The sequence below is a fragment of the Petaurus breviceps genome, unplaced genomic scaffold (genome assembly GCF_028583685.1).
Source record: "Petaurus breviceps papuanus isolate PSGF00001 unplaced genomic scaffold, PetGlider_PUasm1.0 90903, whole genome shotgun sequence".
Lineage (NCBI taxonomy): Eukaryota > Metazoa > Chordata > Mammalia > Diprotodontia > Petauridae > Petaurus > Petaurus breviceps.
Genome location: NW_027187376.1, coordinates 6,277,160 through 6,303,054, shown reverse-complemented (window position 1 = coordinate 6,303,054; position 25,895 = coordinate 6,277,160). Strand labels below are relative to the sequence as shown.

The window sequence follows — 25,895 nt, the reverse complement described above, 5'->3', positions numbered from 1 at the left end:
GGGCGAGTGCTAGTCTTCAATCTCCCCTGATCCTGGGACGAAAGGGAAATCAGCCAAGACAACATTTATTAAGTACCTACTGTTTGTGGTTAGGGATGCAAAGAAAGGCCAAGGACAGTCCTTGCTGTCTGGGAGTTCACAGCCTCGCGGGGGAGACGTCGAGTAAAGGAAGATGGGCAGGGAAGCCAAAGACCGGTGAAACTGGAGATAAGAAATGAGAGAATTCTGAAGCGGTGTTTCAGCTGGGACCTAAAGGAGGCCAGGAGGCAGAGATAAGGAGGGAGGGTGTGTCTGGCCGAGGGCACAGCCTGTGAAGATTCCTGGAGACTGGAGATGGAGCATATTGTTGGAGAAACATCGAGGCCAGTGTCACTAGATCAGAATGTGGGGGGGTGGAGGTGGGGAGCTGGTGTAAGACTACAGGAAAGGGAGAGGAGGGCAAGGCATGAATGTGGATGCCACAGAAGGATTTTACCTTTGATCTTGGAGATGATACGGAGACACTGGAGTTTATTGATTATAGGGAGATGAGAGGGTCAGAGATGATTTTGACAACTGGGTGGGGAGAGGCTTGTGGTAAGGAGACCACAGTAGTTGACCATTGCTGTACTGGAGGTATGAGGTGATGAAGGCCTGCACCAAGGTGTTAGCAGTGACAGAATGCAGAAGAGGATGCACGTGAAAGATATTAAGAAGGTAAAGTCTGTAGGCCTTAGCAACAGATGGGAATTGGGGGGTAAGAGACAAACTTGAGGAATGGAGGGTGATGCCCCAGGTTGGGAGCTGACTTCTCAAAGACCTGTTGCAGATCTAAATATCAGTTATTAATATCTATTATTAATTAATATCCATTAATTCCCTCCTTTCACCATGAACAAGTCACTTCCCTCCTCCCTTTGCCAGCAGTTAGGAAGTGCAGGGCTCTCTAGTCTACCAGGCAGAATGCTAGGTTTCTTTGGGCATCTCTTAAAATCCAGTGTGTAACAAAAGGGGAAGAAGGGAGATTGCCTTTTTTATTTTTACTTTTTGAGGAGATTTATCCTCCAAGAAGGAATGAAGGGTTCTTTTTCTCACCTTCTTAGGCAGTTTTGCCTAAAGGGGTTATCCAGCTCCCCGAAAACCCTATCCCTTGAAATATCTCTGTAGGTTTCCCAGAAGCCCAGGACTTAGGATCTACCACCAGTGCAATTAAAATTCAGTGCAGTCAACTGGCTTGTTCATGTTATGGTATAGTTTTTATTTGGCTGTGGAGTGCCTCATGTAATTGTATTGCATCTGAATTAACTCTTCAAATAAGACTGATTTAGGTGAATGCTGAAATTAGTTTGCATTACTTGAGATTAAATACATACCACAGAAGTTTAGTATGCTAGAAGAAGAAACCAAAAGGGAATTAAAGATTTTCAGGGCACATCTCATACTATAGATAACAAAATTGAAGTATATTTGTGTGTGCTGTTTTGGGAAAGGTTTTGGAACATAAGTTTTTTTTTTGTTTTGTTTTTTTTAGAATGATAGGTCAGTAGAGCTAAGGAAAGGCTAGGATTAGAGATCATTTGCTTTCAGGAAGGGAAATGGATTCACCAACCAAAACAGGTGGTTTTCTAGTCTCATAGAAATCTCCAAAGATGGAGACTTCATAGCTTATTTTTTTCCTAGCTCTGATTCTTCTAACTTTAATTTAAGACTTGTCATTTTTGATTGAATCACTGTTAATTCACTTTGTGCTCTTTAGCAAATCAATCATGCACACAAATTCTCCTAAATGCTTTAAAGAATTTAGTTGAAAACACAAAAGAATAATTTCTTTTTTTGTTATAGAGTGCTACAAAATTACTTTTCGCATACATGTGTCTATTTCCTCATATACTTAAAATTTATACTCATTTATACTTAGACTGATATTCTACATTTACTTCATCTTTTTAAAAATTAATTTAATTTTATTTTTCCACATTCACTTACACAAGATTTTGAGTTCCAAATTTTCTCCCTATCTCTCCCTTCCCCCACCCCAAGACAGCATGCATTGATTACCCCTTCCCCCAGGTTACCCTCCCTTCTATCACCCTGCCCATCCTTCTCTTATCCCCTTCCCTTTTATTTTCCTTAGAGCAAGATTCATTTCTATACCCTTCTGCCTGTAAATCTTATTTCCCAGTTGCAAATAAAAAGTTTTTAACATTTGTTTTTAAAACTTTGAATTCCAAGTTCTCTCCCTTCCTCCCAACCCATCCTCATTTAGAAGGCAATTTTATATAGGTTATACATGTGTAGTCATGTAAAACACTTCCATAATAGTCATGTTGTGAAAGACTAACTAATTTTCCTCCATCTTATCCCTCCCCCGTTTATTCTATTCTTTCGACACTGTCTCTCCTCAAAAGTGTTTGCTTCTTCCCAATCTGCCTTCTTTTCTATCATCCTCACTCTCTTATACCCTTCCCTCCTACTCTCCTATAGGGTAAAACAGATTTCCATACCCAATTGAGTGTTTATGTTATTCCCTCCTTAAGCCAAATCTGATGAAAGTAAGGTTCACTCATTCCCTCTCACCATCTACCTCTATCTCCTCCAGTGTAAAAAGCTTTTTCTTGCCTGTTTTATGTGAGATAATTTACCCCACTCTACCTCTACCTTTTTCTCTCTCCTAGTACATTCCTCTCTCACCCCTGAATTTTATTTTTTAGATATCCCTTCATATTCAACTTAGCCTGTGCCCTCTGTCTGTCTCTATATAAGCATATGTGTGTGCTACATATACACATACATACATATACATGTACACACACAATTATATTCCCCCTCCAACTATCCTAATACTGAGAAAGGTCTCATGAGTTACAAATATCATCTTACCATGTAGGAATGTAAACAGTTCAACTTTAATAAGTCCCTTATCCTTGTTCTTTCCTGTTTACCTTTTCATGCTTCTCTTGAGTCTTGTACTTGAAAGTCAAATTTTCTATTCAGCTCTAGTTTTTTCATCAAGAATACTTGAAAGCCCTCTATTTCATCGAATGTACTTTTACTTCATTTTAAACGTCTTTGTTCTACTTCCAAAGCCCTATAATTTAATTTTTCTAGACTGCCTTTACCTCATCTGTCTAATGAGGGTGTTGGAAGTGATCTTTAAGGCCCTTCCAGCTCTGAATACTATTCATCAGTGATCCACTGTAGCCAATAATTTAATAATTACAGTGGCCAATAATTTAATTCTATTTTATATATTTTAATTTATATAATTCAGTAGTTTAATTCTAACCAATTTTGGTTCAATTCAGTAATTTAAAACAAATGATCCTATTAATTATTTTCCCCAAATGCATCTAAATTGTCAAGTATAATGTGAATGATAACATGGCAAAGTGTATAGAGTGCTGTATATGGAGTCAGGAAGACCTAGGTTCAGATCTTACCTTAGACACTAGTTGTATGGCTATCCTCTTATTCACTAAATGTGGGGTTCAGTTATCTCTGTACATGACTTCCAAATCCACATAGTAAGCCATACTCTGTCTCTTGAACTGCAGGCCTGTGTTACTAACTGCTTGCTGGCCATTCTGGCTGGATATCCTGTAGCCCAACGTAGAGCTCATTTTACCTAGATGCATCCTTCCTCTATGTTACCCGTTCTCTTGAGGATACCACAATCCTTGCAGTCACCCAGATTCACAGCCTTAGAGTTACCCTTGACTCCTCTCTCTTATACTTGCCATAGCTGATTAGTTGGCAAATCTTGTGGATTCTGCCTCCATGTTTCTTAGATCTCTCTTTTTATCTCCACTCACACAACCTTCACCCTAGTTCAGGTCTTCATCATTTCTTTCCAGGACTACTTTTCATTTGTTCTCCCTACTTACATATTTTCCCTTCTCCCAATTAGCATCTAAGTAGCAAACACATTAGCATTTCTTTTTTATTTTATTTTTTTAGTTTACATCATTCATTTCCACAATATTTTGAGTTACAATTTTCCCCCCATTTTCCCCCTACCCACCACTCCAAAATAGCAATCCCACCGAATATCCCCTCCCCCAATCTTCTCTCTCCTATATCTTCCCTATCCCCCCTGTGACTTTCCAGTAGGGCATGGTGTATCTCTATTCCCCAGTGCCTGTATATCTTATTTCCCAGTTACATGTAAAATAAAAATAATAATAATATATTTTTTAAACATTTGATTTTAAACCTTTGAATTCCAGATTCCTTCCCTACCTCCCTTGTCACCCATCCTTACTGGAAAGACAAGCAATTCAACATAGGCTGTACATGTGTAGTCATGCAATACATTCCCATAGTGGATATATTGTGAAAGACTGACTATATTTCCCTCCATCCCATCCCACCCCCTCAGTTGTTCTATTTTCTACTTTGATCCTGTTTCTTTTCAAAAGTGGGTGCTTCCAACTTCCCTACCCCCCAGCCTGCCCTCTCTTCCACCATACCCTTTTCATTACCTTCCTCCCTATTCTCCTGTAGGGTGAGATACCCTATTTAGTGTGTATTTCATTCCCTCCCTAAGCCAAATTCATTGAGAATAGGGTTGACTCATTCCCTTTTGCCTTCCTATTATTGCCTTCCATTGTAACAGTTTTCCCTTGCCTCTTCTATATGAGATAATTTACCCCATTCTGTCTCTCCCCATCTCCTCTCATTATATTTCTCTCTCACTTCTTAATTTCACCTTATAAATATCATCCCTTCCTATTCAACTGGTCTTGTACCCTCTGTCTATGTATATCTGTACATATATATACATATTCTCACATATGCATTCATAAAAAGTTTCACCAGTTACTGTTTTTCCATGTAGGAATGTTAATAGTTCAACTTTGATAAGTTCCTTATGATTTCTTTTCCCTGTTTACCTTCCCATGCTTCTCTTTCTTCTTGTTTCTGAATGTCAGATTTTCTATTCAACTCTGGTTTTTTCATCAAGAATTCTTGAAAGTGCTCTATTTCATTGAATGATCATATTTTTCCCTGAAACATGAGACTCAGTTTTGCTGGGTAGGTGATACTTTGTTTTAATCCCAGCTCCTTTGACCTCCAGAATGTCATATTCTAAGCCCTTCAATCCCTCAGTGTAGAAGCTGCCAGATCCTGGGTTATCCTGATTGTGTTTCCACAATATTAAAATTATTTCTTCCTGGCTGCTTGTAATATTTTTCCTTGATCTGGGAACTCTGGAACCTAGCTATAATATTCCTAGGCATTTTCTTTTTGGAATCTTTTTCAGGTGGTGACTGGTGGATTCTTTCAACCTCTATTTTGCCATCTTGTTCTAAAACATTTGGACAATTTTCTTTGAGAATTTCTTGGAGGATGATTTCTAAGTTCTTTTTTTGATCATGGCTTTCAGGTAGTCCAATAATTTTTAAATTATCTCTCCTGGATCTATTCTCCAGGTCAGTGGTTTTTTTAATGAGATATTTCATGTTGCCTTCTATTTTTTCATTTGTTTGGATCTGTTTAATAGTATCTTGATTTCTCTTAAAGTCACTAGCTTCCATTTGCTCCAATCTAATTCTGAAGGAATGATTATCTTCAGTGAGCTTTTGAGATTCTTTTTCCATCTGCCAAATTCGGCTTTTTAAGGCATTCTTCTCCTCTTTGCCTTTTTGAGCCTCTCTTGCTATTTGAATTAGTCTATTTTTAAGGTGTTATTTTCTTCAGTCAGGTTGTTGACTCTCATTTTATAATTTTCAGGCCTTGTTCTCATTTCTCTTCCCAATTTTTCCTCCACTTCTCTTATTTGGTTTTCAAAATCCTTCTTAAGCTCCTCTATAGTATATAAGCAGCTTATTCTTTTCTTGGAAGTTTCTGGTGCAGAAGTTCTGACTTTCCCCAAAAAAGGAATCCGAAGTTGGGATTACTGTGCTTGCCTTGCTTCCCTCCTTTGCTCATGTTGCCACTCAATTATTTGACTTCTGAGCTTTTTGCCACAATAGAACTCTACTACCAGAGTGGGGAACTTTGTCCCAATAACTGGGGTTTTCTCAGCTGCTGGAGCTATTAGTTGGGTACCTTCTCTGAAGCCTCACCCATGCTCTGGCAAACTGGTCACATACCCCAGGACCTCCAACCTAGAGCACAATCCAGATCCAAGAAGGTTAAAGCAAGAGTGATTACCTCTAAGACTGGTCACTTGGTCCCCCTGCACTCTGCAGGCCAGGACCTCTGAAGCAGCCACCTAGTGGTGGCTGTACAACCGTAGCACCTCAGCATCATTTTGCCCGGGTTCAAAGGCCAACTGCATTCCCTGATTTCCAGGTCCCAAACTCCACACTGCACTGACCTCTCACTTTGTCCTTAGAATCTATGGGCTGATAATTCTGCAAACCCCCACAGCTGTTGGTAATCTGAAGTCCCTCTAGCCGGGAGCTGGTCTGGCCACCCTGAGACTAAAACCTCTGGCTCATGTGTGGCTGGTCTTAGCTCCCAGAGTTCCTTGCTGCCCTTCCTGCTGGACTCTCTTCAGTGGGAGGTTAGCTTCTCTATGTCAATTTGTGGGTTCTCTGGCCAGCTCCGTCCAATTCCAGCCTTACAGTGATAGGCCTGGCAATGATCCTTGTGGTTGGTTGGTCAACTTGTCGCCGCATTGATCAGGCCTCATCTGGGCCTCTGTGCCGGCCTCTATTGTCTTCCCCACATTAACATTTTTAAAACACAGATGTGACTCCTTCTTATCAAATTTTTTGAGTGGGTTTACTGTTGCAACCAGGAAAAAATAAAGAATCATCAGGTCCCTGGCATGTTAAGGAAATGAATATTTGGATGGACTTTTATAATGGTCATCAACATGGATTTTGAATTGTTGAGAATGATAATGGGATATAGTGGAGAGGGATGACTCTTTTGCCTCTAAATTCAGTTGAAAAAAACTGTGAGCAGGTTGTTAAATTTTTTTGAGAAGGGGTGAATGCATCCTAGGGTTTGGTAGATGACAGTTAAATGATGGTGTTCAAAATATATTTTTCAAAAGAGCATACTAGGAAAGACACCTGGCTTCTGCAATTTCTGTTTTTTTTTTTTTGACATTTTTGCATCATCTACTTTTTATTGACCTATTATTTCATACTTACACCCTAATTTAGCTTAAGCATTTCTCAGGAATTAATCACATTCTCTGTTAGCTTCTCCTCCCAGGGGATATTTTGACATATGGTTCAGAGTACCAATATCTTTTCTACTGCTAGTATTAGTACTGTGCTTTTGTACCTCTCTTCATACACCTAGAAACTGACATCATAGAGGACAGTTGAGTTCCTACTTGGCAGGCCCTGGGTGGGGCCAGGTGGGACAGGCCAGATGAGGGGACTTTGAATGAGAAGTTGTTATCAAATACCATGGAGGCTGAAGAAGAAGAAATTGTTTTAGTGGTTTCAGAAGAAACATGGTTTGGAAAGTGCCCTAGGGAGGAAATGGTATGCCAATGCCTCTTCTTGTTTCAATAACTGGGAGAGAAAAGTTCCTGAGCTGAAAAGGGTTGTTGAGGATGAGAAAGGGAGAGGATATGGTATCCTCAGGAGAAAGCTAGATTTTAGTTAATGTAAGGAGGTGAAAGAAATTATTGATACATAGTTCAGTTACGTGGAGGACTGTTTATAGTGGAATGAGGTCCTGTGGAATGGATAAAATGGAAAGGGTGTTGGGTGAGGTAGATTTGAGGAAGAGGGAGGACTGAGTTGAATAGGGCTGGAAGTATAGGAGGTAGAAGGGATAAATGGTTTGTTTCAAGCAGTAATTCTGGGCAACAAATTGGGAAGCAAGGGAATGGGGGGCATGCTAGGAGTAGACGGGAAGAGTAGTGCAGGTTATTTAGAATTTAGTTAATAGAGCAACTTGCAAAATTAATTAACTCTGATGTTCCTGTTAGAGTGTTAGGGAAATTAAATGTGTGGTGGTATAGTTTAAATTAGATTATAGATTGCCCCTCTATATTAGCATTGAAGTGATGATAGGGTATAAAAAGCTATTCATTTCTATGGGCATTTTAGAGAATCACTTAGAAAATATAATCAATCACACATATACAGTGGTTCTATGCCATTTGTTATCCACAAACACAGCTATGGCTTGTGAGGACAACATATGGTACTCATGATGCCTCATATTGAAATAATTTATGAGCATTATCATGTTTGATCTTTGTGGCGGTGTTGTAAATTAGTACAAGTTCCCATTTTACTGTGGAGGAAATTGAGCTCCAGAGAGGTTAAATTACTTGCTAGTATTTGTAAGATCTGGTAACTGAACCTGGTCTTTCAGATTCCAGATTCAGTATACTTCTTATAAGACCACACTGCCTTTTCTTCCCTCAGCATGTCTGAAAATTGTTCCTTGGTTTGCATCTTTGAGTTGGACTAAATGACCCTTTAGGTTCCTTCTGTCTCTAAATATTTGATATAGAACACAGGTCTTCCAGACCTTATTATACTTTTCCCCTATACAGTACTGTTATTTTATTTTTAGTTATTGTTATTGTTGTTAATTTGTCATATAACATTCTGGTGTTCTGGCATGCCATGTTTATGTAGTCTTGCTTCCAAGTACCATTGTTACTGTTAGGGTAGTGATCTTTTTAAATCCATGGTTCACAACCTCTCACTGATTTTTTTTTTTACTACAGTCCAATGACTGAAAACTTAAAATGAATTAATAGTAAAAAAAAACAAAACCTAGTAAAGTGAATTAATAGTAAAACAGAATTATAAGCTATAACATGGAATTAGTATCATGTTACTCATTCCCAACTTGCCTTTGTATTTGTTATCAAACAGCACTAATCTCACACCTGATTTACTTTTTTGTCTTCCCAACCCAATAGGAGAAGAGAATCAGCGAGCTTCCTGTGGCTCCAGATCCAGCTTCCTTACTTGGTCCCCAGTTTGATACCTGCATTTCTTTCCCGCCTTTGATTTTTTCGGGTTCTGTTCCAGATCTCCATTTACACATCACCCAGCCAGCTGATTCGGGCTCAGATAGTCCCATCTCAGTGAGATTTCCATAGTACTTTTTTTAGATAGAATGTGCTGAAAGTCACTGATTCTTAAAAGACTTTTGGGAGATTTAGTTTCTCAAGATAAGCATGGTGAAATAATCTTTTTAACAATAGCCTTTAACACTATTTTTAGTGTTAGTCATGAGAAAAGTAGAGTCTTAGTGACTAAAAGCACAGATCGAGAAATAAATGTATTTGGGATTAGGTAGACCAAGCATAGCAGCTTAGTTTTTGTATGTATTGTTTATTATGAGCTGCCTGCTATGCTATTTTATTTGCATACTCTTGTTTGGTGTAGGCTTTATGTCTCACAAATATTAGTATTTGATTGCTGAGAGAAACTAAGGGTTAGCATGAATTGAAGGAGGCTATAGTGCCTTCTCTGGTGGGATTGTAGAGATGCAACATCAGTAATTGATTCAGAAGGTGGTTGAAATGTCAGGTATTGCAGCCTCCTTTTAAAAATTTAAAGAACTGAGCAAATTAAGTGGAATAATCAATTTAGAAAAATGAATGCTCTCCCCTCCGCCCCCACCTCACCATCTCCAATTTTGTTGGTCTAGGGAACTCTCGATGCAGAAACTCTCCATTGATGCAGATAAGCACCTTCTATGTAGTGGACAATTTTGCAGACTTACCAGGGCATTAAGTGACTTGCTATGTGTCTCAGGCAGGACTCAAGCCTAGTTCTTTGTCACTATGAAACAATGAAAGATTTTCAAAATGTAAGAGAGAAAAATGAATTTGAAGGTGCTTACTACTCTAGATACAGGAAGTTGGTTAGAGGCACTTATTTTCCAGCTAATTTTGAGAGGATAGAAAACAGAGGGTGTGGGGGTAGCGGTTGCGGGTGTGGGTGCAGATGCAGATGGGGAAAGCTTTTACAATTAACAGCAAACTACAAATGGTCACTTTTTTTTTTAAAGCTCTTTATAGCCAGTACCAGAAAGAGTATTTCAACACTTTGTGAGATTGTTCACATCTTTGAAATTTTGCCTGAATACATCAGAACAAAATTTAAACAATAAACCACAAACAGCATATTTTGATACTAAGATATTTATTTTATATAAAATATATTTGTTATAGTTTTAATTAAAATTATTTTTAAAAAGCTGTACAGAATTACTTTCTGAATTAAATTTCATTAGAAACCTCTTCCTTTTTATTTTAACTTTAACTCAGGTCTTAGAAATTCACTAAATATTGAATTAGGGGGCGGCCAGGTAGCACAGTGAGTAAGAGCACTGGCCCCAGTGTCAGGATGACCTGGGGATCAAATCCGGGCTCAGATACTCAGCACCACACCCAGAAAAAACTGGCCATGTAACCTTGAGCAAGTTACTTAACCCCAATTGCTTTAAAAAAAAAAAAAGATAAATATTGAATTAGACTTGTCTGCTTATCCCTTGTTCCTCATTTTATCCTGACTTTTCTTCAAAGGCCATGAGATTTCTAAGAAAAAGCCAGATCCAAATTAGTGTAAAATTGTTTTGTGATTTTGGAACCAAAGGGCAGTTCAGGCCAGTCCAACTTAAGGATGACAGTAACTCTTCAGTGCTTCCACTTTGCTTTAGCAGGGTAGTTCTTCATTAAATGACATTTCTATATAGACATACTTTTTTTTCCCCATTTAAAATTTTGCCTTGTATTTACTCTAAAATGACCTGTGTTTATTACATAGGGGGAATTACCTCAGATAGTGGATCTTATAAAAATCTTTTTGCATGGAATTAAAATGTTTTAAAGTACGTTCAAGAATAAGTGTGCCTCGTGTTCTGCTCATTTGCAATGCTTCTGACAAAATGAAGAGGAACATTGTGAAGAGCTGACTCAAGCTTCTGTAAAATAGGTTGTAGTCACACTTTTCCCAAGCATAGGCAGGGATGTCATTAAATATTTTGTTTAAAAATATATCTTTGGGGGGCGGCTAGGTGGTGCAGTAAGAGCGCCAGCGCCGGCCATGGCGGGAGGACCCAGGATGGGTTCTGGTCTCAGATGTTTAACATCCACCCAAAATAACTGGCTGTGTAACCTTGGGCAAGTTACTTTGCCCCAATTGCTTTAAAATACATACATACATACATACATATGTATATATATCTTTGGATTTTAGAATACCTGGGAGGACAAAGGTAACTAAGAACTTAATTTATCAAAAATGAAGTTGATTATTACTATTAAGTCTAAAGGTTAAATGAGTTTTACATCAAGTCACTTTAAATTATTACATATTTCAGAGTTTTTACTTGACAGAACTTTCAGAAGTGACTATAACTGAAGCATCTGAAGATGATTATCAGTATGATGAGGTAATGCATGTTTCTCAGATTTTCAATTTGTAAATGTATTGTCTATTTTAGGCAGTATTTCTTACAAAGTATACATTAAAAAAGCTTTTCTGAAACTTAAATAGAATTTATGCCCTTTTTTTTCCTTTATATAATTGGTTAATGCTTGTAAAGAAGCCAGTTTGGTTTAGTGTTTCCTGAATTTAGCTAATGTCAGCTAGTTTAGAATGAAATGTGATATATTTAAATGTTTATATTAGATAATATATCTAGCTTTGCTTTTAATTACCTTGTACAGTAAGCTGATTGCCTACATTATATAACTATTGAAGAATGTCTTTTCCTGGGATCATGTATTTTCTTCCTCTCAGCTTGGCATGGCTTCTTGTAATAGAAGTAGATTTAGGCTAGGTTTTCTGCCATCTAGTTGGATCCCAGGTTCCTTCCTTTCTTTTTCAATATTTGGGGCTAGGACCCACTTCTACTCGGTACATATACTGGGCCTAGTTCCTCCCCTTTTCAGTATTCCCCTTGGTGGAAAAGGGGAAGGGAATAAGCATTTATGAATCACCTATTATGTTCCAGGCCCTGTGATAAGTACTTTGCAAATATTATCTCATTTGATAATTGGTCTTGTGCTCGGTGGGTTAGGAAAAAAAAATCTTAATGTAGTAGCAATGGTGTTAGAAACAGATCCATTGAGGTTCAGAGAGAGTAGGAAGATTAATCCTAGAGAAGTAATGAAAGTTACAGAAAAGTAAGTATCTTGAATTATTTATACTAATGAGCATTTCACTAACATAGATAATCAGGAGTTAACTATATTGTAATCTTTATAAAAAAATTCCCCATTTAAGATATTTAAAAATTATTATGTTGCAAGTAATGTTTTGCCTGTCATTTTTACCACATAGATGAAAATCAAAGAAAAATTTAATTATGGCTTAATGCCTTAAGTTTGAATATGAAGATGGTGACTCTGTAAATGTGATAGAAGACTGGATGTCAATTTATTGAGATATTTCTTCTAGCGCATACCATCACCCATCAGCTAGAGGATCATTTACATTGTCAAGGTGTATGTTTTTATTCTTGACCATACAATAGCTTTTCTTGAAGGAGCAAGCAGTCTTTAAAGGCAGCATTTAGAGGTGTCTCTTATTTTAATTCTGATAACAAAATAGAGATTTGTAGTAGTTACTAGTTTTAACAGACCACTGGTGGGAAAAGAGTGGGAAAAATGTTATTTGGTTAGCAGTGGTATTTTTAGAGTGTTTTAACAATTTGTTGATTTTTTTTTTTACTAGACTGTGCCAATGAAGTATCTATTACATATCTAAATTTCTGCCTTTGCTCAGTACTGGACTCAGTACTTGCAAATAGGGACTTTATAAATATTTTAGTTGAATTTTTTTGGTAAAAATAAATGGCAGGCAGTTCCATAGTCATTATTAAAATAATACATAGCAACAACAATAGCAAATTCTGCCCATGTATCAGATACCCAAAATACAATGTATGTCTGAATAGTTAAGAGATTCAGCCTGATAAAATTTCTTTCATTTACTTTTTAGTTTGGGACATTGTGTTAGGATTGAAGTTTCTGGAAGGAAAATTATTGTATGAATGTTTTACTTTATTTTTCTTGTTGGCTTAGGTATCAGAACAAGATGATTTAAGCATACCAGAAGGTGATGAAGATCTAACAAAAGCCCAGCAGATGATTCAAGAAAAGAAAGAAGATGCTGATATTATGGTAAGAATTCTCTCTCTGTGTATGATAGAGTGGTGGGTGAAATTTGAATAACTGAATAAACAAAGGTTCAAGCTTCTTAACATATTGATTTATTTAGCAATACATGCCAATTAAATAATAAATTGGGACCTAGGATTGGGTGTCTTTCGCTTGGCAATGGACCCCCAATACAAAGGAACACAGAGTTTTATGCATTAAAAGGAAACAATTAACATGACATAAACCAGGATAGAAGATTAGGTAATCTGATTTCTAATTATAGGAGGGGTAGGTGCTTTCTGAGTTGGAAAGAGGAAGAGTGAATAGGTGCAGTTCCCTGAAATTAGAAAAAAAAAAGTGTGTCATTTCCCCCAAGTGTTTGTAATTCAATTAAAGGAACAAGGAAACTACTTGACCTGTATGGGGCCAGTTTTCATTTATGACATATGGATTACTTGAGATCTATACTTATGAGAAAACTCTGCATCAGTCTTCCAATCTGGCTGGGTTTCTGGTCAGCATAACTTAGGTCCTTAGTTAAGAGTGGTCTCTAAGCAGCAGATAGAGATGGTCCAGCTTTCCAGCCACACAGGGCCAAGTTCAAACAATGCAGTAAGAATTTCTTACAAATCCCATAATTTAATAAAGTTTTCTCACAAGACAAAAATTGAACTAAACCCATAATTCAAAAGAAAGGGAACTGAACTAGCTCCAGAATTGAATCATAAGATGGAGTCAGTGTGGTTCACTCAGTTCCCACAGTAGAATTTGTGATTATGTGAAATCATGGAAGCAGTCTAACTTTTTGCTGATGATTTTAAAGTATAAAACAGGGAGGGATATTTTGATAACGATTTTTACATGTAAAATAAAGATAAAAATGTTTTTATTTACTAATTGTACTTTCCCAGAACCCCTATCCTGGTCTAACTACTATGATTTATTTTGTATTATTCACTGTCATATTCTTCATTCCAGGTAAGCAATGTTTGTTAACCTTTGTACTCAACATTCTTGCCATCCAAAAAGTAGTTTGTTTGTTTTTTGCCATGATCCTCCTTTAAATCTATACTCAAATACATTTCAAATCCTCCTTAGTCAATCCCACCTGGTGTGCTTACTTCATTATTCCTTGTTCTTTTATCAGTAATGCATAGAATTTTGTGCCTTTTGAATTTAATACTGCACATCAACTTTTTAAATAGTTGATATTTGTGTGTGTGTATGTGTGTGCTCATGCAAGTGTGTGTGCGTGTGTGTGTGTGTGTGTGCGTGTATGAGTGTGTGTGTGTGTGTGTGTGTGTGTGTGTTCTGCCTTTCCCATTAGATAGTAAGATAGGGGCCTTTTTTTTTCTTTTGTATTTCCCCAGACTGCCTAGTACAACTGTCTTGACCCACAGTTGATGTTCAATAAATGATGTGTCATTAATTTAAATGAATTAGCCTCAAATCACAAGAATTTGTTAGCATTAGGTACTAATTACTTTTAACTATTTTGAGCCCAGTGGAAAAAGTCAATACCTAAAATGACCTAAAAGACAACCCTAAATGTGCATATAGAATGACATCAGTTGAAAGTTTACAAAATATAGGTGACATCCAATTCATAGAATTATGGGAAGTTCTAAAATGTGAATCATTACAAATCAGTATAGTGATAAATTATTTTATGGTAAATCTTTAAAACATATACATACATATTTATTGTTATTATAACATTATTTGCTTAGGGTACTTTTCCTCATGTATGCATTATTTTTATACTAGGGAAAGAGGAGGGCAGTAAGAATAGTTATGTAACTTTTATTTATAGATTGCTTTCCATTTATTGAATAATTTTATTATATTAAAAGATATAGACCCTACATTGTGTCTTCATATTTTGTAGATTCCAGGTTAGATTCCCTAGTTGGGAACCAGTAATTATCCACTTAGTAATATATGACATCACATATAAAAAGACTGCAGAAAAATCTCTTGGTCAGTATTGCTTAGATTCTTTCATTCAATGACTCCAGTCATTGGGAAACTATTTACTTGGATTAACTCTAAAGGTATAGTCACTCAATTCATCTTATCTTAAAAAAAAAGAAATATTTTGTTTTAATTATAGACTCACAGATCCATTGTATAATTCATTAAAACTCCATGCCAGATTTTTTTTAACTGTATTTGTAGATTTCTCAAGTTTTCTTAGAAAGCAAAATACCTCAGTCCCTCAGAAATGCCTCCAGTCAATTATTTAATATTATATTTAGTTTTTATTGAATGTCAGTATAAGAAGTCATCCATTTAAATGTCTCTTTGACTTTTGCAAAACTGTAGTTAGAGACATTTTCATTATTACCTATTGTCCCTCTTATCAAAACTTATTTTCGTTCCAGAAAAAAAAAGGTCTATCTCCTACAATGATGTGGATTTTTTTTGTCAACATTTATTTTTTAAGATTAAATGAACATTGCAGATTTTGAAACTCCTTTCCTCTTCTCTAATATCCTGTCTTCCTTTGGCTTCAGTGACACTACACTCTGCTCTAAGATGGGCCTTGGAGGCAGGAGAGACTGAGGTTCACTTATTAGTTAGGGAACATTTGACAAGCCATTCCCTTTCTCTGAGCCTTCCTTTTTTCACAGGTAAAATGAGGATCATAATACTTCAACTACTTCCTTGATTGGGTGGTTTCAAAGAAGGTGAATCATCAACCTTAAAGTGATATGTAATTGAGTTATTATTACCTTACCAAATTTATTTCATACTACTTCCCTATATACTGTACTGTTATTCTGTGTTCCAGCCAAAATAGATGACTGATAACTGTTCTCTGTTCTTAAGATTTCTCCGAGGTCCTTGCCTTTACTCTTCATGCTCCATATTCTTGGAATTGACTCCATCTGCTACCTAATTTCCCTGTGTTGGAAGTACCTTCCATTGGCTGAAATTTAGGCATCATCAATCCCACCATACAATCCCACCCCCCCCATTCCTTCTACCTTCCCCACTCATAGTGAAAATAAAATTTCTCCCAGTTCCCTTTCTTTTTGTCTGGCTATTATTATATTATCCTTGCTAGAGCTTTACTCAGGTTTATTGTACCCATTAACTGAGGGTGTCCCTCAAGCCTCTAACCTGTCCTGCGTTTTCTTATTTTTTCCCCCTGTAGAGTTTCATTTGGTAATCTCATCAGCTCCCATGGGCTTCAGTTATGGGGCTGATTCCATCCAGCCTTAATCTCTCTTCTGAGCTACAGTCATACATCTCCAACTGCCTCATGGACATACCAAACTAGAATGTCCTCATAGGCTTTTCAAAGTCATCTTGTCTAAAACAGAACTTGTTATTTCTCCTCCAAATCCTCTTCTCCAAACTTCCCTTTTACCTGTCAAGGGTACTACCATGCCTGGAATGCTTTTTCTCCTGACCTCTAGGTCAGGCTAGCCTGCCTTCCTTCTGCTCAAGTCCTGGCTTCTGCAGGAGGCCTTTCCTAGCCCTTCTTCATAATTGCCTTTGTTATGTAACTTGTATGTGTCTAGTTACTTATATGCTGCCATTGCTAGACTCAGTGCCCAGCACACAATAGTTACTTAATGAGTACTCTCTGACTGACTGAATGAAACCGAGTGTTTCCTTCACTGATTACTTCTCACTCTTTGTATGAACTTCTTGTGTCAGGTTGTATGTGCACTTAGTTCCCCTCTCAAGAGGTATGACAGCCATGTTTAAGGTGCTAGAAACGGAGCCTTGCAGGCCTGGTGTCCAGCAGAGTGCCTCCAGGTACTTAACAAATAGTGATTGACTAGAGTGGAATTCTCCAGAGATGTTGTTGATACCAGGTGTCATGCAGAGTTTGCCCATAGGGGGAAAAAAGACTTAAACTTTGCCTGTTCCTTGTTATCAGAGCTTGTCATGTGCTCCAGTGATGGCCGTTTTCCTAAAGTCATGATAAAAAAGGTAGAGATCCAGATACTTCCTGGCCTGCCCCTGACACTGCTAGGTAACTTGAGGAAATTATAGAGTTTTGAATTGTTGGAGATGCCTTTTAAGCTCTTTGGTGGAAGGGGAGCTATAGAAAATCTCAGTAAATTATGACTGTAGAAAAATAGCTCTTAAGTTTTCTTTTTCATAGGAATTTAAACTTGCATTTTATCACAAACATTATTATTCTATTCACAGTGTTTGTACACTTACTTGTATTTTAAAACCTTCAAAAATTAGCTTTAAGTTGTACCTTGGGATTTTTATTGCAAAGATTATTTTCCTATTATGAAATAACAATTTTGTTATGATTTTCTAATGTCTAGTTACAAAGAGGGTATGTTTTTATAACTATGACATTACTCATTTTATGTAGTTCTTTTGCAATGTAGATTTTTTATAATTTGCCTTCAGGTTTTACAAAGAAGGATCTAGTCAGAACTAGGAAAACTAAGTAAGAATAATATAAATGCTTCTCAGCAATAGAATAAAGGAATGAACAATTTGTTGGTTAGTTTTCATTTGAATACTCTATTGTGACAATCTAAACTTGAGTTGGCATAATGACTGAAAAATTTCAGAATTGGTGTCCTTGTGTTTAATCAATTTTAAAAAGTAAATTTGTTGCACTTTCAGTTTCCTAAGAAGTTAACAATATAATGGCTGTAGCTCTTTGAAATAAAATGGGGTAGTACTATTTTAAAGTACAAAATGTATCTTGAATAAAAATTGGGAATAAAGAGAATTTATTAATCAGTTCTCTTGTTAAGTATGAGATTTGGATAGCTTTTAGTTGTTTCATAGTTGCTACTTTCTTGAAATAGAGTGTTGCTCCAAAGCATGGGTGAAAACTTGCAGTATTGTAGACTTCAAAGCCACAGAAGGTCTGTGGGCACACTGCCTTAAGGAAAAAAAAATGGTCAAGCTTAGTGAAATTTTTACAGTTCTTTGGGGCTTGAGAAAAATGGCATATTTTATACAAATTCATTTTTATATTGGGTATTTTATTTTAAAATAATATGTGAATGTGATTCTTTAATGTCGAATTTAAGATGATTTATTGGAAAAGTTAGGTGTATTAGAAGGAATTATTGATAAAAGAACCTAGATATTTGCCATTTATAAGTAGTACTTGTCCTTTATGAATTGTAATTGAAGACATCCTGCCATTTATTAGTTGAGAAATAATATCAAGACATACTCTTGCTAAGAGTTTTTCAGGTATAATTGAAAAAAAAATGTCTATGTAGGAATCAGGAAATACTGCAATATTCCTACTTTAGTACTTGAGTCATTTTTGTAATATTTTTGCCAGATAATGATCTTAATTTCTGTTTTCCATTTAACATTGATAGTAGCTGATAATTTTTACCTTTAAGCTTGTCAAGAAGGATAGGACCTAAGTATACAAAAATTTCTTTGCTTTCAGTCATTTTAGTTGTGTCCAACTTTTTGTGAGTCTATTTGGTGTTTTCTTTCAAAGATACTGGAGTGGCTTGCCATTTCCTTCTCCAATTCATTTTACAGATGAGGTAACTGAGGCAAATATGGTTAAGTGATTTGCCCAAGGTCATATAGCTAATAAGTGTCTGAGGCTGGATTTGAACTCAGGTCTTCCTGATTTCAGACCTAGCGTTCAATCCAGTATGCCACCTATCTGCTTTAAAAATGTATAAATAATGTAAATACTTATAAATAACATTTTTGTAGCAGCTCTGTGGTGGTGAAGAATTGGAAACTGAGAGGATAGGATCAGTTGGGGAATGGCTGAATAAGTTATGATTCATGATTGTGATAGAACACTATTGTATTGACAAATGACAAAAGGGATGGTTTTAGAAAAACCTGAAAGCCTTCTGTGTGCTCGTGGAGAGTGAGTGAGCACAAGTAGGAGAACATCATACACATTAACAGCAGCGCGGTAATGACAATCAGCTGTGAGCGAGTGCTCTGAGGAGTACACCGATCCATGATAGTGCCAGCAGACTCCTGCTGAAAGACGCTGTCAGCCTCCAGACAGAGCTGATGAGCTCTGAATTCAGATTGAACCATATTTTCTTGCACTTTTTAAATTTTTCTTGCTTTTTTATCCCAACATGGCTAATGAGGAAATATGTTTTGCATTATTTCATTTGTATAGTGGATATTGTATTTCTTGCCTTTTTGATGGGTGGTAGACTAGGTAGAGGGAGGTAGAGAATTTGGAATTAAAAAAAAATGAAAGGGGTAGGGTAAGTTGGGTTGCATTATAAAATAATGAATTCACAAAATTGAAAGCCCATTTATGATTATAGTTCCTGAAGCACTGAGTTTAAAAAATTTCCAGAGTTCATAGTCTTTTGTGTATACTCGAATAGTTGTATGGATGTTAGTGTACAACATAGGAAAAGCAAGTTTTGTTATTTTTATTCAGTGTTGTATTCTTGTACATATGTGTGTACATATGTGTATGTATGTGTTGTGATGATATACAAGTTACATTTCAATTACTGTACTATGATGAGAGTGTCTGAGGTCTCTATAACCTAGAGGTGGCAGAGTTATGTAGGCATTTTACTGCAGTAAACCTCTTGGTACTTCCAATAGTACAATACCATCTGTGTTTGACAGTTTTGTCTAACTCTTACTCATATCCTCCCATAAATTTGGGATGGGTGTCAGATTTTCCTGTAGATATCTTTAACATGAGCATACCAGTGGAGGATGTGGGTTGACCATCAGGTATCTCTTGCCTTTGGTATTCAAGCAAAACATTTATAACCTTGAAATTCTGTCTACCCACTTGGTCTTGAGCCCCATGTGATCTGACCCTGCCACTGAGGCAATTAAATCACTCCAAAATAACCAGTCATTTTACTCTCTTCCTTGGTGAACTTATCTTTTTATATTTGTTCAATTAGCATTTATATATAAATTTTTTAAAAATTGAGACCCTTTGCTCTCTCCTCATTTCATGTCACTCAGGTCCGTTCTCCCACTTTTTCCTTCACCCCTATCTCACATGAAGAAGTGGCCCTTCCCTTCCTCAAGGAAAACCCCTCTACCTGCATAAGTGATCCCCTTTGATCTAATCTCTTCTAGTCAATTTCCCTCTGTCATTCCTGTTCTCTCATTTGTCTAATCTTTCCTTGTTTACTGGCTGCTTCTTTACTGCCTACAAAGGTATCCTACTCTCCCTTACCATCAAAAAACCCTCACTTATCCTTCTTTCCCTGCTAATAATTATCCCATATCTTTTTGCCTTTTTTGGCTAATCTTCTTGAGAAGGTGTAACAGCAAGCACCCTAGCATACCCAGCATGGCTGCTAGCACAAGTTCTTTGATCTACTTTTCTAAAGGAATGCAACTTTAAAGGGGTCAACAATCTTACTTTAATTATATGTATGTATATATCATTCACTTGATTCAGGGGAAAAAGTCAGCACCCTGAACTTCAGAGAAGATACAAACAAATTACAAGCAGAAAAAATACAGACAGAAAATAACACTAATCAACAGACAGTGCTTGTAGCTCTTTGACCAAAGCTATATATGCAGTTACCAGAGAGAGAAGCACCAACATTGGGGTTTTCAAAGCTGGGGGTGGGGGTGGAGGAGGCGGCTCCTTAATGGCTACTACAGTCTCATCTGGCTACATCACTCAAACACTTCCCATAAGTAAGCCCCAAAGCAAAATGCTAACCTCAGAGTGTATGCGCCCACGTGTGTGTGTTTGTGTGTGTGTGTATACTTCTTCAGGGTCAGAGGGCATCACAACCCTTATGATCCACTGCCTAATTACAAAGTAACAAAAGATGAGGGCCTTTCCAGAAAGACAAGCCTCCCCTAGTAAAGCTTCTCTTGTTGGGCTTCCCTGAGGCAAGGAAGACCTTCAAATTCCCTTATCTTACAGAAGGTATCTACAATAGGTACTTCCACTTCCTCTCCTCTCACTTTCTTAACTTTCTGCAATCTGACTTCTAATCTCATTCAACCCAAACTTTAAAGGTACAAATGATCTCTTAATTACCAAATCCAATGGACTTTTCTTAATCTTCATCTTTCTTGATCTCTCTGCATACACCTCTGTAGCCTTTAAGCATCTTCTTGAAACTCTCTTCTTTTTAGATTTTTAGGGACACTACTTTCTCCTGGCTCTTCTCCTATTCAGTCTCTTTTGCTGTATTTTCATCTGATTCATGCCCACTAACCAAGGGTATCCCAGAGGACTCTGTCCTGGGCCCTCTTGTCTTCTTCTTCTATACTCCTTCACTTGGTGATCTCATTAGTTCCCATGGATCCAGTTATCTTCTCTTTGCTGATGATTCTAAGGTCTACTTATCCAACTCCTCTGCTGACCTTTAGTCTTTCATCTCCAACTTACAAATGGATATCTCATTCTGGATGTTCTGAGATATCTTAAAATCAATATGTCCAAAACTGAACTCAGTAGTCCTTCTCTCCAAACTTCCCTGTTGCTGTTAAAGGCACCACCATCTTTTTGATCCCCTAGGTTCACAACTGTGGTATTATCTTTGACTCCTCGCTATCTCCTGCACCCTCCCCAACCCTCCCCCCCACCATTCAGTCTTTTGCCAAAGCCTGCCATTTTACAGTTGCAACAGCTGTCAAATATGCTCACTTCTCTGCTTTGACACTGCTTACACTCAGGTGCAGGCCATTGTGGCTCCCTCTCTCCTCCAAGATCAAATACAAAATCCTCTGTTAGGCATTCAATACTTTCCATGAACCCTGTACTGCTCCCCTCCTCCCTTTCCAGTCTTCTTTCACCTTACTGTTTGTCACATATTCTTCCACCCAGTGACCCTTGTATGTAATTTTAGTTGCCTTGTAGTCTCCCCACTTTAGAGTGTGAGCTCCTCGAAGACAGGGACTGTCTTTTGCCCTTCTTTGTATTTCTTAGCCTCATGCCTGGAACGTAGCAGACTTTTGCTTAACAAATATATTGGCTGACTAAAGTGACTCCCAATTCTGTTTATTTCTTCTTTATCTCTCTCATGAACTTAATTTTCACATATGCACTTGCTCACTTGACTTTTATACTTGGCAATCCTATCATCATTTCAAACTCATCATGTTAAAAGTTAAACACATTATCTTCCCTATCCTAAATAAATTTGTTGTTATTGTTCACTCATTCAGTCACGTCGGATTCTTTGTGTCCCCGTGGACAATACTGTGACAGACCCTTCAGTTCTCCTCTATCTTTCAAAGTCTAAGTTCATGTTAATTGTTTCCATGACACTATCTATTCATCTCATCCTCTGCTATCCTCTTTTCTTTTTTCCTTCACTCTTTGTCAATGTTAGGGTCTTTTCTAATGAGATTAGAAGTCAGATTGCAGAAAGTTAAGAGACATGAGTCCTGTCTCCTCATTATGTGACCAAAGTATTTAAGCTTCAGCTTCAGTATTTGACCTTTCAGTGAATAACCTCAATTAATTTCTTTAAAAGATTTTTGACTGTCCTAACTCTCAGAATACTTCTCCAGCACCACAAGTTAGAAAACATAGATTCTGTTGTGCTTAGCTTTCCTTATAGTTTAGCTCTCAGAACCATACATTACTACTGGAAAAACAGTGCATTGCTTTGACTTTGTGGAACTTTGTCAGCATGTGTCTACCTTTTAGTATATTGTCCAGATTTGCCATAGTGTTCCTTTCAAGGAGCCAAGTGTCTTTTCATTTCATGGCCGCAGTTGCTGTCTATGGTTATCTTTGAGTTCTAGACATAACTCTTCACCAAACTTCTCTTTTTCTGCTTTTGATATCACCATCCTTCTCAGGTGCCAAGGTTTAAAACCTCACAACTTTCCATTTAGTTACAAAGTCCTCCGCATTCTATCTCCATAACTTCTGTTTTCCCTTTTAACCTCTTTGGACCAGTTTCCTCATTTGTAAAACGATTAACAGACTTCGTGCCTCAAATTTTCTTCTGTCTGAACATCTGGTCTAATTTGTACCCATTTGTTAATAGGGTTATAAAAATTAAATCACCTCCATCACAAACAGATGCCTCCATGATAGAAGTGCAACATATTAAAATTAATTTATTTATTACAATAACAATGATCTTTTCTTTACTAAATGCTAGTATATGGACTTCAAAGGTCAGCCAAGAATTCTTCTCTTGGTTGTGTATCAGAATTTGTATATGTTTAAAAGTAATATTGTGTCACATTTAAATTGCAGGCCGAGAAAACAGTTATGCCTACTAAGCAGTCATTGTCTGAAGTACCTGAAGTGGTAGAAGACTTTCTCTGCAATTTCCTCATCAAAATGGGAATGACCAGAACTCTTAACTGCTTTCAAAATGAATGGTAAAACATTATGCATTTAAAGCAGTTGAGCATTTTATTTTGGATAGTAGTTCATGGAATATGCAAATACATATTGAACTTTAAAAGTAATAATTACATTGTTTATATCTAACCATTTTGAAGCCTTTGGAATGAATGGCTCATCATTTTCTAATCTGAGTTAAAGTAATACAAATCTATCTCTTTCTTCTTCCTTTCCGCCTCCACCATAGTTACTATGGGATTTTGCTTTTTTAAAAATATATTTAGATTTGAGATATTGATTATGAAAAGAATATACACTATACAGTTTTTAAATGAATAGCTTTTCAGTATATTCAATATTCAGTATATTTCAATAGCTTTTCAAAATATTGAGTGTATTTAGTGCCCACACCCTCATATTTGAAGTCATTCAAGCTATAACTACATTGCTTTGGAAATTGAATATTTTTAAACCATGTAAGATATACTTTTAAAATATAATTTTTTTTAAATATTGGAGTTAGAAAACTGTTTTTAAAAATTCCCCTTCATAAATTTTATTCTACAATTTATCCTGTGTTAGACTTTGTATCATCAGTGTTCCTGGCTTATGTGACTGTCTTTAAATTATTGATTACAGGACTTTTTTTATAATTCTTATATTTCAAATTAGATAATTATTTTTGAAAGTCACATCAAAATTCAGGAGTTTCTTTTTAATAGTTTAATGGTTGTAAAATCCAGCCATCATCAACTCTTATTTCTCCTTTGGAAAGAATACTACCAGTCACATTTTTAGCATCCTAAAATTCCCTAGGGGAATATGAAACTAATGTTTAAACCTGATCTTTTGTAATCATTAGCATATTATTGAAAGAAGGATGATTAATAGAATGTATATACACATATAAGGTGGCGTCTTAAATCCTTGTTTTATTATATGGGTAGCTTTCATTATCTGTTAATTCAGCTGAAGTGTGATTTGGGTGGGGCTGTTTTTCTTTCTCATTTCATTGACTTTGCCGCTTAGATGAAACTGAGCCATGAATTAAAACGATTCATTTAGTGAATCAGTTCGTTGAATAGAATGCAAACATTACATTAATAGTGTTTTATTAACATCTTACTTTACCTTCTGCCAGAGTAGACTAGGAGCCATTTCCTGAATTCTTCCTTGTTGTTTCTCTTCTACCTTTATAGTTTTGGTCTTGTTTATTCCTTATGCCAGGAATGTTTCCTTGCATCCTGCTTACAGTCTTTATCTAGTGAAACCTAATCTGTTCTGAAAGGCCAAGAGCCCCACTCCCGACTTTTCTATGAGTTATTCTCCCCAGCTAGGAATATTATTTTCTTTATTAGATCTCTCATAGAACTTGGTTTGTGATATATGCATATGTATTTTGATCTGTATCTATCATTTCTCCTTAACTAGAATTTAAAGTTCCTGAGGATAAGAATATTATTTTTGTATCTTCTCCTGCCTCACCCCCAACTCCATGTACATAATATCATAGAGCAGAGAGCAGGTTTAAACGGGGAAATATTTGAGTTTTCTATTAAAAATGGGACCTCTGTGGGAGTAATTGCTATTCAGATAGCAGTAGTATAGTGTAATGGAAAGAGCCCTGGCTTTGGGACCAGAGTACCTGACTTTGAATCCCAATGGGCTACTTAATCTAAGTGTATCTTGCATAAGTTATTTAACTTTTCTGGTACTCATGTATTTATATAATGTTAGAGCTAGAAAGGACCACAAAGACCCAATATAAAATTAAAAAAAAATTAAGTTAGAAGTCATGAGAAGTTAAGTGATATTCTCAGGTTCCTCATCTGTAAAATGAATACATTGAGCTACATCTTTCCTAGGTCTCTTTCTAGTTCCAGGTCCTATGAGTCTCTGTAGACGTCCTTAGGAGATTATTTTAAAAAGACACAGGAAAATATTTTTGCAACTTGATTTAAATTGTTATTTTTCAATATAAATGTATCAAAAGATGATTTTTATAAAATTCTTTATTGTTGGGAAAAGAGAGATTTGAGGGTGTATTTGAGGGTGTTTTAATTCTTAGCCCATAAGTATGAAAATTATTTGAAGAAAAATGTTTATGCTTTAAAGAGTTTTTTAAATTTATCAAGTGTTCTTTTTGGATTTTTATATTTTAGATTAATAAATAAACATATCACTAAAATAAGTTATAACTATATTTATAGAATATTTTTAGAAAGTGAATTGTAGCATTATGTAATGTTACCAAATTCCTTATAAAGCATTTTAACTTCTGTAGGCCTTTTTTTTTTTTTTTAACAATACAGGTTAAATCATTTATGGGATTCTGGTATTTCAAAACTTTACAATAATAAAAACAAAGAAATCTTATCTTCCTCTTATAGCATAGTTATAAGAAGAGTTATTCTTATTTAAAACAAAAACAATTTAAACCAGAAGAAACACTTCAGTTAAACCCCTGGAAGACATTCAGAACCTGTCAGGAAAGCTCTGAGAATCTTGCCTTCTAGTGGGGTGTGAAGAATCCCTGGGCAACAAGGCTCTAACTTCTCCTTCCATTCATATTATCAGACAGAGTAAACAAAGTGTTTAAAATTTTAT

General features: G+C 36.4%; 1 protein-coding gene across 1 annotated transcript in view; it reads left to right on the top strand.

Moving 5' to 3' along the window:
- The first annotated feature begins 10,307 nt into the window (after nucleotides 1–10,307).
- LOC138151664 (sperm-associated antigen 16 protein-like) overlaps nucleotides 10,308–25,895 on the top strand; it is a 100,115-nt gene continuing 84,527 nt past the window's right edge. Inside the window, exons 1-3 of the mRNA XM_069075208.1 lie at nucleotides 10,308–11,319; nucleotides 12,956–13,054; nucleotides 23,196–23,323. Coding sequence (XP_068931309.1) covers nucleotides 13,019–13,054; nucleotides 23,196–23,323 — 164 coding nt within the window. The 5' untranslated portion in view covers nucleotides 10,308–11,319; nucleotides 12,956–13,018. The remainder of the gene's footprint in view (nucleotides 11,320–12,955; nucleotides 13,055–23,195; nucleotides 23,324–25,895) is intronic.